Source organism: Capricornis sumatraensis, chromosome 23 (genome assembly GCF_032405125.1).
Source record: "Capricornis sumatraensis isolate serow.1 chromosome 23, serow.2, whole genome shotgun sequence".
NCBI classification, from domain to species: Eukaryota; Metazoa; Chordata; class Mammalia; order Artiodactyla; family Bovidae; genus Capricornis; species Capricornis sumatraensis.
Window position 1 is genome coordinate 36,864,344 of NC_091091.1, and position 16,384 is coordinate 36,880,727.

A 16,384-nucleotide genomic window follows, 5' to 3' on the forward strand; every position below is an offset into this window, starting at 1 on the left:
ACTTTGTGTATTGCTTAATAATATCCTTTTTTTGTCTTTTTCTCACTGAATTCTAGCTTTTTATATGCAATAGATATGAACTCTTTCTTTGTCATTTGTTGCAAATTTTATTATTTGTAACTTTCTAAAATCAAAATTTAGAATCTTGTGTTACTAGAAATTTTATGCCTTTTGTTTGTTTCTGAAGTTCATTGTTTAAGCAATGTCTTTTTCCAATACTTTTACAAGTCTTTTTCTTACTCATAAATAAAAATGATTGCCTATTTTTCTTCTGGGTAAATGTCACATGTTTCTCATTGACTGGAAACACCATCTTTATGATGTAGTTATATATAAAACACCAGCTTGTGTTTTTGTGTGAAACTGTGTATTTGTGTCTGTTCTAATATATGCTGTATAATTCTGTTAATCTATTTGTTTTGTCACCAGTATCACATTCACTTAAATTAGCTTTATAATACCTTTGATGCTCTGGAAGAACAGTTTCTTTTTTAGAATTTTCCTGATTCTCTTTGTTTGTTTGTTTGTTTTCCAAAATGAATTTGAGATCGTTTTATCAAGATCCAACAAATGTATTGCAGTTTTAATTAAGATTATACTCAGTTTATATGGGGAGATATGTTTACAACTATGAATTTTCACATTCACGAATACAGTGTATCTTTCTATTTATTTATACTTTCTTTTATATTCCTCAGTATAGGCTTTTTCATATAGGTCTCAGATACTTCTTGTTAAGTTTACGTGTAGTTTTATTTATTTTGTTTTTCTGTTATAAATGGGATCTTTTCCTTTTTTTTTCTACTTGTTGGTAAATAGAAAAAAATACTATTACTAGCCTTTTTACTGAACTCTTCATTATTTCTAACAGTGTCTTGGGTTTACTAAGTATACAATAATCATATTTACTCAAAGAAATGAAAAAGAGAGAGAACTCTGTGCCAGGTTTTTGAATCATCATATCTCTTGCTGAACAAACCTACATAGCAGTGGTCTTATCAGGCATCCTTATAATCTCTAGTGAAAAGAGAAGAGATGAGCCAAGACTTGATTGAGATGAAGGAATGAACCATGAGGAATCTGGAGAAAGGGATTTCTAGGCAGAGAATAGCCAGTTCAAAGGCCTTGAGGAGAGAGTATGGCTGGATGTATGGGGAATAACAAGGAGACCAGTGTGGCTAGAGAGGAGTGATTGAAGAAGAGATTGGTAGAAGATAAGATTATAGAGGGAATCAGCTCAGTTCAGTTGCTCAGTCGTGTCTGACTCTTTGCAACCCCATGAATTGCAGCATGCCAGGCCTCTCTGTCCATCACCAACTCCTGGAGTTCACCCAAACTCATGTCCATTGAGTCAGCGATGCCATCCAGCCATCTCATCCTCTGTCATCTCCTTCTCCTCCTGCCCCCAATCCCTCCCAGCATCAGAGTCTTTTCCAATGAGTCAACTCTTCGCATGAGGTGGCCAAAGTATTGGAGTTTCAGCTTTAGCGTCAGTCCTTCCAAAGAATACCTAGGACTGATCTCCTTTAGAATGGAATGGTTGGATCTCCGTGCAGTCCAAGGTCAAAAGCATCAATTCTTTGGTGCTCAGCTTTCTTCACAGTCCAACTTTCACATCCATACATGACCACTGGAAAAACCATAGCCTTGGCTAAATGGACCTTTGTTGGCAAAATAGTGTCTCTGCTTTTGAATATGCTATCTAGGTTGGTCATAACTTTCCTTCCAAAGAGTAAGCGTCTTTTAATTTCATAACTGCAATCACCATCTGCGGTGATTTTGGAGCCCCCCAAAATAAAGTCTGACACTGTTTCTACTGTTTCCCCATCTATTTCCCATGAAGTGATGGGACCAGATGCCATGATCTTCGTTTTCTGAATGTTGAGCTTTAAGCCAACTATTTCACTCTCCTCTTTCACCTTCATCAAAGGCTTTTTAGTTTCTCTTCACTTTCTGCCATAAGGGTGGTGTCATCTGCATATCTGAGGTTATTGATATTTCTCTTGGCACTCTTGATTCCAGCTTGTGCTTCATCCAGCCCAACGTTTCTCATGATGTACTCTGCATAGAAGTTAAATAAGCAGGGTGACAATATACTTGACATACTCCTTTTCTGTTTCCAAAATCAGATTGATTATATTCTTTGCAGCCAAAGATGGAGAAACTCTATACAGTCAGCAAAAATAAGACCAGGAGCTGACTGTGGCTCAGATCATGAACTCCTTATTGCCAAATTCAGACTTAAATTGAAGTAGGGAAAACCACTAGACCATTCAGGTATAACCTAAATCAAATCCCTTATGATTATACAGTGGAAGTGAGAAATAGATTTAAGGGATTAGATCTGATAGATAGAGTGCCTGATGAACTATGGACAGAGGTTCGTGACATTGTACAGGAGATGGGGATCAAGACCATCCCCATGGAAAAGAAATGCAAAAAAGCAAAATGGCTGTCTGGAGAGGCCTTACAAATAGCTGTGAAAAGAAGAGAGGCAAAAAGCAAAGGAGAAAAGGAAAGATATAAGCATCTGAATGCAGAGTTGCAAAGAATAGCAAGAAGAGATAAGAAAGCCTTCCTCAGCGATCAGTGCAAAGAAATAGAGGAAAACGACAGAATGGGAAAGACAAGATCTCTTCAAGAAAATTAGAGATACAAAGGGAACATTTCATGCAAAGATGGGCTTGATAAAGGACAGAAATGGTATGGACCTAACAGAAGCAGAAGATAATAAGAAGAGGTGGCCAGAATACAGAGAAGAACTGTACAAAAAAGATCTTCATGACCAAGATAATCACGATGGTGTGATCACTCACCTAGAGCTAGACATCCTGGAATGTGAAGTCAAGTGGGCCTTAGAAGGCATCCCTGTGAACAAAGCTAGTGGAGGTGATGGCATTCCAGTTGAGCTATTTCAAATAGATGCAATAAGGGAGTGCATCATGTAAAGCCTTATGAGCAATTGTAAGGACTAATATTTACTAACACTGAACCTTCTTTGCTTACCTATATTAGGATTACTGTGTCATAGTGAGTTATTCTTTAAGCATTCCCTCTGTGGTTAAGAATTGTATTTATAAAAAAAATGTGCTGTGTACTCAGTCGCTTCAGTTGTGTCTAACTCTGCAACCCCATGGACTGTAGCCTACCAGGTTCCTTTGTCCATGGGATTCTCTAGATAAAAATACTGGAATTGGTTGCCGTTTCCTTCTCCTATTAAAAAAACAATAGATCTACTTTTTAAGTTAATATCTGCAACTGATAGAGTATTCATTGATGTACTCTAGTGTGTAAATAGTTAAGTAACTTTTTTCATAGTCAGTACAAACACATTCTTACCCCAGTTACCATCATTATGAATGTGGAAGCTTCTACCTAACTTTCATGATGTTTTCTAATGTAATGTCTATTTTACTATTGGGCAGAGCATTTAATCAGCAAAATATCAGATCCTAAAAGTTGAAATTATTTTAAGCAACAGCATCCACAGCAAAGTGTAGATTATATTTTGTGCTTTGTTTCAGTTCAGTTCAGTTCAGTCACTCAGTCGTGTCCAACTCTTTGCGACCCCAGGGACGGCAGCATGCCAGGCCTCCCTGTCCATCACCAACTTCCAGAGTTTTCTCAAACTCCTGTCCATTGAGTCAGTGATGCCATCCAACCATTTCATCCTCTGTCGTCCCCTTCTCCTCCTACCTTCAATCTTTCCCAGCATCAGAGTCTTTTCAAATGACTCAGCTCTTTGCATCAGGTGGCCAAAGTACTGGAGTTTCAGCTTCAACATCAGTCCTTCCAATGAATACCCAGGACTGATCTCCTTTAGGATGGACTGGTTGGATACCCTTGCTGTCCAACGGACTCGCAAGAGTCTTCTCCAACACCACAGTTCAAAAGCATCAATTCTTTGGTGCTCAGCTTTTCTTTTCAGAGTCCAACTCTCACATCCATACATGACTACTGGAAAAACCATAGCCTTGACTAAATGGACCTTTGTTGGCAAAGTGATGTCTCTGCTTTTGAATATGCTATCTAGGTTGGTCATAATTTTTCTTCCAAGGAGTAAGCATCTTCTAATTTCATGGCTGCAGTCACCATCTGTAGTGATTCTGGAGCCCAAAAAAATAGTCTCTCATTGTTTCCTCATCTATTTGCCATGAAATGATGGGACCAGATGCCATGATCTTCGTTTTCTGAATGTTGAGCTTTAAGTCAACTTTTTCACTCTCCTCTTTCACTTTCATCAAGAGGCTCGTTAGTTCTTCTTCACTTTCTGCCATAAGGGTGGTGTTATCTGCATATCTGAGGTTATTGATATTTCTCCCAGCAATCTTGATTCCAGCTTGTGCTTCCTCCAGCTCAGCATTTCTCTTGATGTACTCTACATATAAGTTAAATAAGCAGGGTGACAATATACAGCCTTGACATACTCCTTTTCCTATTTGGAACCAGTCTGTTGTTCCATGTCCAGTTCTCACTGTTGCTTTGTGACCTACATACAGATTTCTCAAGAGACAGGTCAGGTGGTCTGGTATTCCCATCTCTTTCAGAATTTTCCAGTTTGTTGTGATCCACACAGTCAAAGGCTTTGGCATAGTCAATAAAGCAGAAGTAGATGTTTTTCTGGAACTCTCTTGCTTTTTCCATGATCCCATGGATGTTGGCAATTTGATCTCTGGTTCCTCTGCCTTTTCTAAGACCAGCTTGAACATCTGAAAGTTCATGGTTCACGTATTGTTGAAGCCTGACTTGGAGAATTTTGAGCATTACTCAAAATTCTTTATTTACTGGAACCAAAACACTAATTTCACATCCTTGGTCATTCTCAATTTTCAACTTATTTTGGTGGAAAAATACCTGAGGGTGTCCAAGTGGCAAGAGTAGTGAAGAGTCCCAAATAATGCCTATGCTGAAAACTGACCTAGCTGACCAGATAAGTCAACTCATTGGGAAAGCTACAAGCTGTATTGACAGCTCAAATATCCCAGGAGAAATAAGACAGGGGAAGAAACAAGCAAAATCTTTATTGCTGAAAAAGAGTGTTGGCATTGTTAGAAATTAAAATTTTTCAAAACAGCAATATTTTCTGACAAAGCTTGGCTGTTTGATTCTAGAATATAATTTTACAGCTACACACAGATATTTTCATTTCATTTGTAGTCAGAGAAAGGAACAAGATGAGAAAGAGAAATTTGAACCTTCCACCCCTTTGTTTTTATTGTTTGTAGCCCCTTGAGATCCCTGGGTAATGTAGCAGATATAGCCAGTAGTTTCTTTTTGTAAGTAACTCTTTTTGTTTGTTTGTTTCTTTGCTTTTATCATGGATGTCCAGGCTACTATGAGTGTAAGATAGTGCCTCAATTCAAACCTGACCCAGAGATAAGTTCAAAATATTTTTTTAAATTACAGTTTTGCATCTCTTTTAGTATCTTTCCAATTCTGATTTCTACCCATACTTTTGGAACAAAAGATAGATGAGAGAAATCTCTAATGATGATTTATTCTGTGAAATGACCTCACCTTGTGACCCTATCAGTATCTTCAGGGTTATATTTGGAATATTATATAGAGGTAGATATGGTTTTAAAAAGTCAGAATGTGAAAAATAATTTAAGAAATGAGTTTTGATAACAGGAAGAACAAAGGGAACAGTGAGAAACAATTCCACAAATAGGTGGTCTTGAAAAGCTTTTTTAGTAGTAAAATTAATAACTTATACTTGGTAGATGGAACTGGATGGATCCTAAAGCATTTGACCCCTTAGTTACAATAAAATATAAGGCCTGATAACATTAGACCCCATGTAGTTCCCACAGCCATAACTCACTGCCGCCCTCAGCTTGTGAGTCAGCATATCTTAGGCATCTGTTCTTTCTTAACTTTCCTAACTTGAGCTTCTCCAAAGTCCTGCTTCTTTCTTCTATTGCTCTCTTTTCCCTACTTGCCAATTCTATTATGCATTAAATGTTTTCATCACAGATCCTAAGTAAATTTAAAAATTAATGTTACTATAATCTTTCTGTAGTAATTGATTCTCTGGGACTTTTTAGGTCTTGATTAAAAGAGGAAAATGTATGAGAAGATAGAGTGTAAAACAGAAAGTAAGAATGAAGAGTACACCAATAATGAGTTAAAGGAAAGAAGTAAAAAGACCTCAAAGTGGATAATTTACATAGAATTTTCGGGAAGAGAAAATTTTCAGCTATACCTTTCTTACAGATCTTTTAAATAGTTGTCTAATTTTCATTTGGTGTATTTAGATTTCATTTTTTTCAGGTTATGGTAAAACATTCCAATTAAATGACAGTATGTCTAATATCTTTCTTTAATTATTATTTTCCCTTTTAAGAAAGAAGACATGAGTTCAGTGATAATTTTAGGTCTTAGTGATAGCTGTAATAGCACACCTTAATTTCTGAGCCCTTAACATAAGGCTTTTCTGAATCTGAGTAATAAATTTGTTTGTCTTACTTTAAACTTCCGTAGTTTAATAAATAATATTTTCTCCATTTTTGGTTTTCATTGCAGATTTGACTACAGATAGTGGTAGAAGCAGAATCAGAATTTAGGAATTTTGATTCTGAAAGGCATATTACATAAAATACCTAATTGGATTAACCCAAGATTAATCCAGCCTGATGTTTGGTCTCAAAGCATTTTTGTTAGCATTGATGGTTCTTGTTCATAACTGCAACTCTGAGAGTTAAGACTGCAAGCAACCTTTTCTCAATGAGTTCTGATAGACCTAGTATTTGGTAATTTTTCTGTCTCTTATCCTGTATACTTTCAACTTATACTGTTGTCAGAGACTGAAGTCCTGTTTTAGTTCCAAAAGTATCTTTATGTTACTGTGAAATAGTTCTAGTATTTCCAGAATAGGACAATGGTTTAGAAGCAGTAAAGTCAGAAGAACTGAATTTTAGTCCTGGGTTTCCCCCTAATTAATTATATAACTTTTGTTAAGGTATTAACGTCTTTGGAACTCATTTTACTCTCATTTATATAATATATATTAAATAGCTTAGAAGTATTTTCTTATTTGAAATAAATGTCATAGAATTCATGATCATAGCTTTGCTCACCATTGTTACCAGTTTGTATATGATTTTATAGATCAAGACATATGTTTTCTAATTTCTGTCTTCTCAGACAGTAAAATACTGTCCCATTCACCCCTCCCCCAATTTTGAAAGTATTTTCTGAATCCCTTTGGTCATGTAAGTTGCACCTTTCTAATCTTTCTTTATTGATGATAGAGTTGATGAAATCAGCACTAAGTGCTGAAGGTATGGGCAGATGTGCTATGATATTATATAAATGTAAGATCATATTTTCTGTTTTATTTCAGCTGCTTTTTTTAATGCCAGTATTTGTAGGGCTTTTTAGCCATATCATTTCAAAATGTCTGTTAGACCAGCCCTTTGGGTCTGGACCAGACTATTCCTAAGCTCTTTACTATTCAATATCTTCTGGGACAGAGATTTCACAACCTGTCTCTCACCTTGAAGAAGCTCTTATAGCTAACATAAATCTTGCTTTTTGCAATTTAAGTTCAGATTTATTTCCTTTTTCTTTTCTCTTTGCAAATGGGAACAGACCCAAACTTGAAGTGATGCTTTCTTATGAGGGCCAGTACTGAATGTAGTAGAAGGATTGTTTCCAGTCTGGCATCATTTTTAGCTTTTACATATTAAAGCTTCCTGACTTTCATTTCAATATTCATGGTCTCAAGAGATGCTATTCTTTATAGCCCAAATGAAATAACAGTTACATATCTAATATTAATGTTTATTATATCTTTTGCTAGTTAGAACCAAATGAGGTACTAAAATAAAAAATGATTTCTCAAAACCCATTTGAGAACTTTAACAGATTTGTGTTTTATTGGGTATAACTATAGTCATGGGAGTGGATTTTTGCCTGTGGTTTGTAGATTTGATCTCATTATTTTATTAGTCATATTGTATACATGATTTCTCCATCATATTTTCTAGTAATAAGACTAAAAACTTGTTCTTTAAAACAAGCCGTCTTGAAGCAAATTTCAATGTGTGTCATCAAAAAGCTTTAGTACCTAAGCTACCAAATGTACTAGATATCAGGAAAAAGCAAATGCATTCTCTGCCCTTCATGTGCCTATAGTTTTATTAGAGGGAGAGATTATAAAAATCATAAAGCACTTATAAAATAATTTAAGATAGAGCATGTAAAGTAAGATGTTTAATGTGAATTTTATTTTTCATTTTAAAGGTTGATATAAAATTTTTTATACTATACAGATCTATTCTATTAACTAAGATACCCTGAAATGTCTAATTGTTTCATTCTGATTCATTTTTTTTTTTTTTTGGCTCTAAAGGTTCAGCAGTTTTCTGAAAAAGCCTTCCTCTTACAGCTTTTGAAAACGCATGAAAGTGCCTTAGAAAGACAGTGCAATGAAATTACAAACCAAAGGAATATGCTTCTCCAAACCTTTGTACGTCTCCAGCAACTTGGAAAAGTTTATTTTACTAATTGTATCAAAAATTTGTGTAAAAATATGCTTTAGAAAATATGTTTAGAAAAATCATCCATACACATATTGGCAGGTAGTCCTCTTGAGATATGGAAAATTATTAAGTGCTATTTTAAACCAATTGGTAGAGTAATACAGTTTGAAAGAATTAAATTGTCAGGATGCACTATAGAAATTATTTGCTATTGTAATAAGCATAAAAGAAACATTGAAACTGAGTTGAATTGCTCAGGCTTCAGGATCTTGGTTTTAATGCTTTTGAAAGGCACAGAGATTCAGACTTCTGGCAAATTAATGGATGTGGGTGCAAAGATAAATTTTGTTTATTTTTAAAATCATAAATCACAGCAAACAGACTCAGTAGCTTTAAATGACAAGAACATCTTAGGAATATAATCTATAACTAATTGACTTTTTGAAAAAATACATTTTAAACTGTTAAAAATATATATCCAGAGTCAGAATCAACCACCAAATGGTTACGAATGGCATGGCAAGTTTCCAGCTGTAGCTCTTAATTAGTTATGTTTCTTGGAAAAAAATTGGAAAACACAGTAATGTTTAGGTTCTACCACTGTCACAAAGTTTAGGTTCTAGCATTGTTTAAAGTTTCTGGAAATTCTTATTTCTTTCTACTTCATGTTGACATTTTATGAAGTTTAAACTGTTATTTAGAACTGTATTTGAAATGACCATTTAATTTTACCTTGTCTACATTTTAAAAGATTTTCTTGGAATTTACACTCAAAGGACAGTAATTCCTTTGAGTGTAGATCTGCATTTTCAACTTTGGTCATTTAATTCTTTTACCATCCAGTTGCAATGTAATCCCTTTGAGTAAAGATTTTCAACTTTGATCATTTAGTTATTTTACCACCAATTTTGCAATGACAAAATGGCATATATGCCTGTAAGTTTAATACACAAACAGACACATGCATAATGATGGGTGGTAAAATTTCTACCTCAATAATTCTCCTAAAATATTAAGGATAAATCTTTCACATGAAAATAGTTGGTTGTTATCATGTAATGACCTCAGTTTTTAAATTAATATTGCTGGAGGAATATAACATTTTAGTACCAGGAATATAATTTTCTGTGTTATTCTCAGTATTTCCAAATGATTAAATTTTAATCATTAAAGAAGAATATTGTTGCAATTAACACCTATATTTGGTCCTTTGTTTCCATTTTTCAGGAGGCTACAAAAAGAAGAGTTACAGAGGAGGAAGAAAAGTTTATTAAGGAAATTACAGACTTCAATAATGAATATGAATTAACAAAGAAACGAGAGCTTTTGATGAAAGAAAATGTCGAGATTCAAATATCTGACTTAGAAAACCAGGCAAACATTCTTAAAATGGGTATGAGAACATAGTACCACCTCATTTATCTGGCATTAATGAAGATAACTTATTTTGACTTAATGAATTTTCCAGAAACTTTACATTTTTATAAGTAAATTGGGTTATTGCATTGCTATTCTTTTACTTTTATCTTAATTGTATGTCTCTTTTACTGTGAACTGTCTCAAGCTCTTTAGAAGTAGGTGTGATATGATCATTGGTCTTTTATTCAATAACCAAATTCTGTTTACTATCTGTTATATATTAGGCACCCTTCTAGGTCCTGGAGGCATAAAACTAAAATGTAAGGGGATGAAATATATAGGCAGATATTTATAGTACATTGTGATAGAAACTATATAGGTGATATTGTTGCTGTGATCTTTATTCTACCATCAATACAGTTTAGGAAACACTGTTAAACAATGAGGTAGGGAGAATTCCATTTCAGAAACATTAGTATGCAGGTAATTGCAGTCTGTAATAAGATCCTGAACTAAAGAAATTATCAAAGAGAGGCTAGTGGTGAAGAATCCATCTGTCAATACAAGAGACAGGGGTTTGATCGCTGGCCAGGGAAAATCCCGTATGCAGTAGAGCAGCTAAGCCCTTGTTCTGCAGCTTTTGAGCCCATGTGCCTCATCTACTGAAGCCCACATGACCTAGAGCTTGTTCTGTGCAGAAAGAGAAGCCACCACAATGAGAAACCTGCCCACAGCAACTAAGAGTAGCACCCACTCACTGTAACTAGAGAAAACCCTGCACAAAATGAAGACTCAGTACAGCCATAAATAAATAAAATTATTAAAAAAATAGAAGTTACCAAAGAGAGGAGAAGACAAAGAGATTTTTAGGAAGAATGACAGATATTTCACTGACTAAACAGATATAAAGATAGTCAAGCATGAACCACAGTTTTCACACTTCAGAGATTGGGTAGAATGTGGTACCAAGAGGAAGAGCAGAGATGGAGGTGAACTATAGCCTTTTCTGGACAAAAAATTAAGTTTTGTTTCAATGTTTTTAGTTAGAGGTGTCTATGGGATAAACAGGTAGAAGTGCCCAAGTAGCAGGTTGAAATTGGTTGTGAAACTGATACAAAAGATCAAGCTAGAACATTAGGTGTGGGATTTCAGAGAAGTTGCTAACATAATTCAAAGGGAACATGTAGAGGGAACATAGAGGGGTAGCAAAGACCAAAGGCAGAAAATGGAAAAGCATAGCATTTAAGGAAAGGAAGAGAATAATGAGACAGAGATGTCGAAGAGGGCAAGAGAACCAGCAGAGAGTAATATGTGATTTGGGACAAGATGTTTTAAGTTTTATTTGCTTCAGTTTCTTCATCTATGAAGATGGAGGATAATGATAATGACCTTAACAAGATTGTTGTAAGTACTCATGAAATAATATTTAATTACATAGAATGCTACCTGGATCATAATTAAACCCTTAAAATATAAGGATTATACTTTTTAATTAGCTTAATTTCATAGATGAAGGAAATGAGGCTCTCAGAGATAAGTTGCTTTGGGTAGAGAGTGTAGGACAGAGGTTCTTCAGGCATACATATAAGCATACATCTTATAGGCATACATCTGGGACGTTCATATATATATATATATATATATATATAAAATGATCAGGAAGGAGCGCAATACAAAAACTAGAACTAGAATAAATGTATTAAAAACTATTTTTAGATATTAAGGACAAGAGACTGTCCAAGGCTATGATTCCTAAGAGAAGGAAAACACATGAGGCATGATTACCTAAGCTTTTACCTGGTTACAGTTTTTTGACAGCAGGAGTGAGAGAGGGAACTTAAACAAAACATAGTGGCCTGATTGAGTCGAGGATACAAAGACTGGAGTTCAGGGAGGCTGAGTTAGTTGAAATTTTCAGGACAACGTACTGAGAGGAAAGAACTGCACAGACAAAACCTCCAGAAATCTACATAGAGGTTGCTTTGAGTCTTTGGCTATATATTTTTCTTTGCATACATAGGGGAAAGTCCTCTAGACTGAATAAAGAAAAACTGCTGGGGAATCATAAGGTCAACAATTCTGTGAGCTCACACAGGACTGGGAGACATTCATGTTCCATCCTTTAAGAATAGAAAGAGCTCATTAAAACAGAAGAATCCTGCCTTAATAGTAGGATTCAATTAGCCTTCGACCTCAGGCTACTCTGGATACACTCTAAATCTTAAAAGCATGGTTTGAACCTAATTATGTTACCTAACTGCATGCTAAATAGCAGGTATCAACATGCTTGAGGGGAAGAGAGCAAAATTCAAACATCAACACAATAGTAAACAAAATGTCTGGTATCCAACCAAAAATCACTGTATCTGTGAAAAAGAAATTGTATCTCATACCAAAAAGGAAATTAGGTCAATAGAAACATCTCCTGAAATCACAGAGATAATGAAATTCACAGAGAAAGACTTTTAAAATTAATAATTGTAAAAATATTCAGGACCATGAGTATAATAGAGATAAATAAAAGATATAAAATAATAAAAAATTCAGAAAATCATTTGGCAAGATCCAACACCCTTTCATGATAAACACAGTCAATAACGTAGACATAAAAGGGACCATTCTCAACCTGATGAAGAGTATCTTTGAAAAACCATGGTGAATCTTATTTATGATGAAAGAATGAGAATTTCTCATCTAAAATCAGGAAAAGATGAAGATATTCATCCACTCCTAGTATTTGTATCCAGCATTTTACTAGAGATTTTAGCCTGGGCAATCAGGCAAGAAAAAGAAATACGAGACATCTAGATTGGAAATGAAGTAGTAAAACTATCTCTATTTGAACATAGCATGATTTTGTGTATAGAAATCCTAAGGAATCCATAGGAGAACTATTTGAGCTAATAAACAAGTTCAGCAAGGTGGCAGGTTATTAGATCAATATATACAAGCCAAATGGACAATTTGAAAATTAACATTCAGTTTGCAATCAAAAAAGAGTAAAACACATTTAACAAAAGTTTAAGACTTGTATACAAAAACCACAAAAAACATTGTTGAAAGAAATTAAAGGAGACCTAAATAAATGGAAAGTCATCCCAAGCTGATGGATTGAAATATCGAATATTGTTAAGCAGTACTCCCGAAAGTATATTGACCCTACATTGCCTACATTTTTACTACACAAGAAAAAGTTAATCATTCTTGACAGACATTAGGCAAAGCCAAAAATAGTTAAAATGTGTTTTTTTGCATATTTATTTCTAGAAATGAAGTCAATGGAACATGATAGTGACCTGTTAAATGAACTTCAGAGACAAAAGAGTGAATTAATACAAGAATTATTTACTTTGCAGAGAAAGCTTAAAGGTATTACATATATGAGTCTTTGCTGATGAATATAGTTATATATCTATCATTTGTTATTCAGTTGCTAAGTTGTTGTGTCCGACTCTTTGTGACCCCATGGACTGTGGCACACTAGGCCCTCCTACCCTTCACTGTCTCCTGGAGTCTGCTCAATTCATGTTCTTTGAGCCAGTGATGCTATCTATCTATCTCATCCTCTGCTGCCCCCTGCTGCTTTTGCCTTCAGTCTTTCCTAGCATCAAGGTCTTTTCCAGTGAGTCAGTTCATATCAGGTGGCCAAAGTACTGAAGTTTCATCTTCAGCATCAGTCATTCCAGTGAATATTCAGGGTTGATTTCATTTAGGATTGACTGGTTTGATCTTGCAGTCCAAGGGGCTCACAAGAGTCTTCTCTATTATAGGTTAATATTATTCTTTCAAAATGTATTTACTCATTGAGATATAGGTGATATAAAAAGGGGATTTTTTTGATGTGAAAAAGGAATAGGTTAAGCACTAAATTGATGTGTTGAATCTGGTATTTTTAATTTCATAAATTTTAAGATCTTTTTTTGTGCCTTTAAAATGGTACATTAAAGTAGAAAAATAATCATTAGTACATGTATTTTACACAAAACACCGAAATTTAGAGCATTGTTCTTATGAATGAAGAAAGATAACCTTTATATTTAATTTTTTAAAGAGTATAAGAATTGTCTTAATTGTTTAGGTTTTGAAGATAAAAAAAATGGAGCCATTTGTACTACTAAATATCTAGAGGCAGAAAAAATAAAAATCAATGAAAAACCTCAAAATGATGCTGAATGCTTAAGGTAAGAATTGCCTATTATACTTTGATATAAATCTGATAATTTTTTAAGTTGTCAAGTAGATTTCAACATAAAGCCAAATGCATAATTATTTCAAGATCATTCTGAAATATGTTAATAAGCAAATGCGTTACTGGTTAAAAACACATAAGTTTTAAATTGTATCAGGTTGATAATACTGAAATCAGTCTTACCTTTTCCTATTCCTCAAGAACTCTTGAGTTATTCACATCCTAAAAGATAAAATGTAGAATCATTTCCACAACTCTTTTTTCTATTATTCCTAAGTTTTTGGAGTGAAATGACTGAAATTATCTTTTTTGGTCCTTCTAGATTTCAGGGGGGAAAAAATTACAGTCTACTTTACTTAAAATCTGTGCTTCTGGTTTTGTGCCTAAAGATTTGAAAATATATTTTCTTTATGGAATATTTAGATGTTTTCTGTGTATTTGGATAATGAAAGAATGGCTGAAGTCTGAAATGACATAGTTATATACCAAAGGAGTACATCTCCCCCAGTTTATTAATTTCATTGTTATTTCTTAATAATTCAGTGTTAACATTTGCTGGCTTAATTTTAAAGAGCTTCCTACACTTTCTAGGTTTCATGTAAGAAACAGAAACCTCATTACTGAATCTATGAAGAGGCAAATGAAGCTTTCTTTCACATAAATCATATAGGAAATATGTCCACTAGAGCTGAACAAATGCTTCATATTAGGAGTGTATTGCCTTAGGCCATAATTTTAGTAGATTGTGAGAAAATATTTGCAGTTTAATTTTATGTTAAGTTTTATAAGCATGAAATATCAATCTCTTGGGTGATATGTTTGATACAGAATGAGTTTCTATAATGACAGTCTGCTCATTGATTTTTTTTACACTTTTAAAAATGGTCATGCCCACTGGTATCATTATAGTTCATAGTGAAAGGCTTCCAGTATGAACTCCAGTTTTGTGGGTTTATCCCTCAGTCATAAAAGTTTTCCCTGGTTTAAAATTAAACACTCAAAGTCTGTTAAGAGGGCCTTCTCTTTCAGAGATGGTGACAGGAAATTTGGATAGAAAGAAACACCAGTTAATATGCCTAGTCCATTCTTTGCATTTTAGCAGTTACTGAATGAAATGCCAGTATTTATCAGTTCCCACTTTAAATTCTTTAAAATGTGTAGCTTAGTTTCCCTTCTGGTATGTTCCATAAAAATGATTTCAAGTATGAAGAGCAGAGTCAAAGTACTAAGTATAGAGATTTTGAAAAAGAGCGCCATCAGTCTTATAAATAGCAAAATAACAAGGAGCTAATAATGGTAGCCAAGAAATGATATGACATTTATTGAATATCATTAAGACCAATATTAAGTAGATTTTACCCCTAAATTTTAGAATAGAATCTTTTTCATTTCTGTGTTCAAATGTATACTGAATTCTACAGTAGTGACCTTCATCTTAAATTTTCTGATTTAACTACTATTGGTATAGATACTGTTTTTGTAACAGGGTTTCTCAGACTTGGCACTATTGAGATTTGGGGCCAGGATATTCTGTTGTGGGAGAGCTGTCCCATGCAGTGTAAGATGTTTATTAGCATTCCTGGTCTCTACCAACTAGATGCCAGTAGCACTACTCACCCCCAGTTGTTATAAACCAAAAATGTCTCCAGATATTACCGAATGTCCCCTGGGCAGAGACAGGTGGGCACAGTTGTCCCCAGTTCAGAATCAGTCTTCTTTTTAAGGTTTTTATCATTGTACTTCTACTTTTATTAAACTTTAAGCAGTAAGAAAGCAATTGCAAAAAATTAATACTTCATTTCTATGAGCTTATTGTTTCTGCTTTTTAGAATTAGAAAAATTTTGATACCTATTTTATTGTCTACATTATTGAAATTCTTTTATAATGATTATAAAGTTCAAGTTTTTTAAAGTTAATCTGCCATGTTCAGGTTGTTTGTTGGACTTAATGCCATTCATTAATGAAGAGAACCAGAACTTTATATTCACAATATTTTAATGATCTCTGCTTTAGTCAATCTTTCACTATTTATAAATTATATTCATTTATTTAAAAGATTCTGTTGTGAAGAGTATGGGATCATTAATTAACACATGTTAACGCAACTAACTTACAGAATATTGCTATGCTTAACACCTAAACTAGAGGTTGGATTAATTTCTAAGAAGCATTCCTGAGAACTTTATAACTGATCAAGCTAGTGTTTTTCACATAGTCTGGGGAGGACAGAAGTGATAAACCTCAGGGTCTCAAGAGGCAGTAGCATAGAGATTAAGGTTACAAACCCTTTGAATCCCAGCTTTGCTATTTACTAGGTTGGTGACCCCAGACAAGCAATTTGACATGTCT

The 16,384-nt window shown here is 34.2% G+C and overlaps 1 protein-coding gene across 1 annotated transcript in view; it reads left to right on the forward strand.

Moving 5' to 3' along the window:
* Positions 1–14,030, forward strand: part of CCDC172 (coiled-coil domain containing 172) — a 36,692-nt gene extending 22,662 nt beyond the window's left edge. The window contains exons 3-6 of the mRNA XM_068961187.1: positions 8,357–8,473; positions 9,714–9,879; positions 13,113–13,214; positions 13,924–14,030. Coding sequence (XP_068817288.1) covers positions 8,357–8,473; positions 9,714–9,879; positions 13,113–13,214; positions 13,924–14,030 — 492 coding nt within the window. The remainder of the gene's footprint in view (positions 1–8,356; positions 8,474–9,713; positions 9,880–13,112; positions 13,215–13,923) is intronic.
* The last annotated feature ends 2,354 nt before the right edge of the window (positions 14,031–16,384 follow it).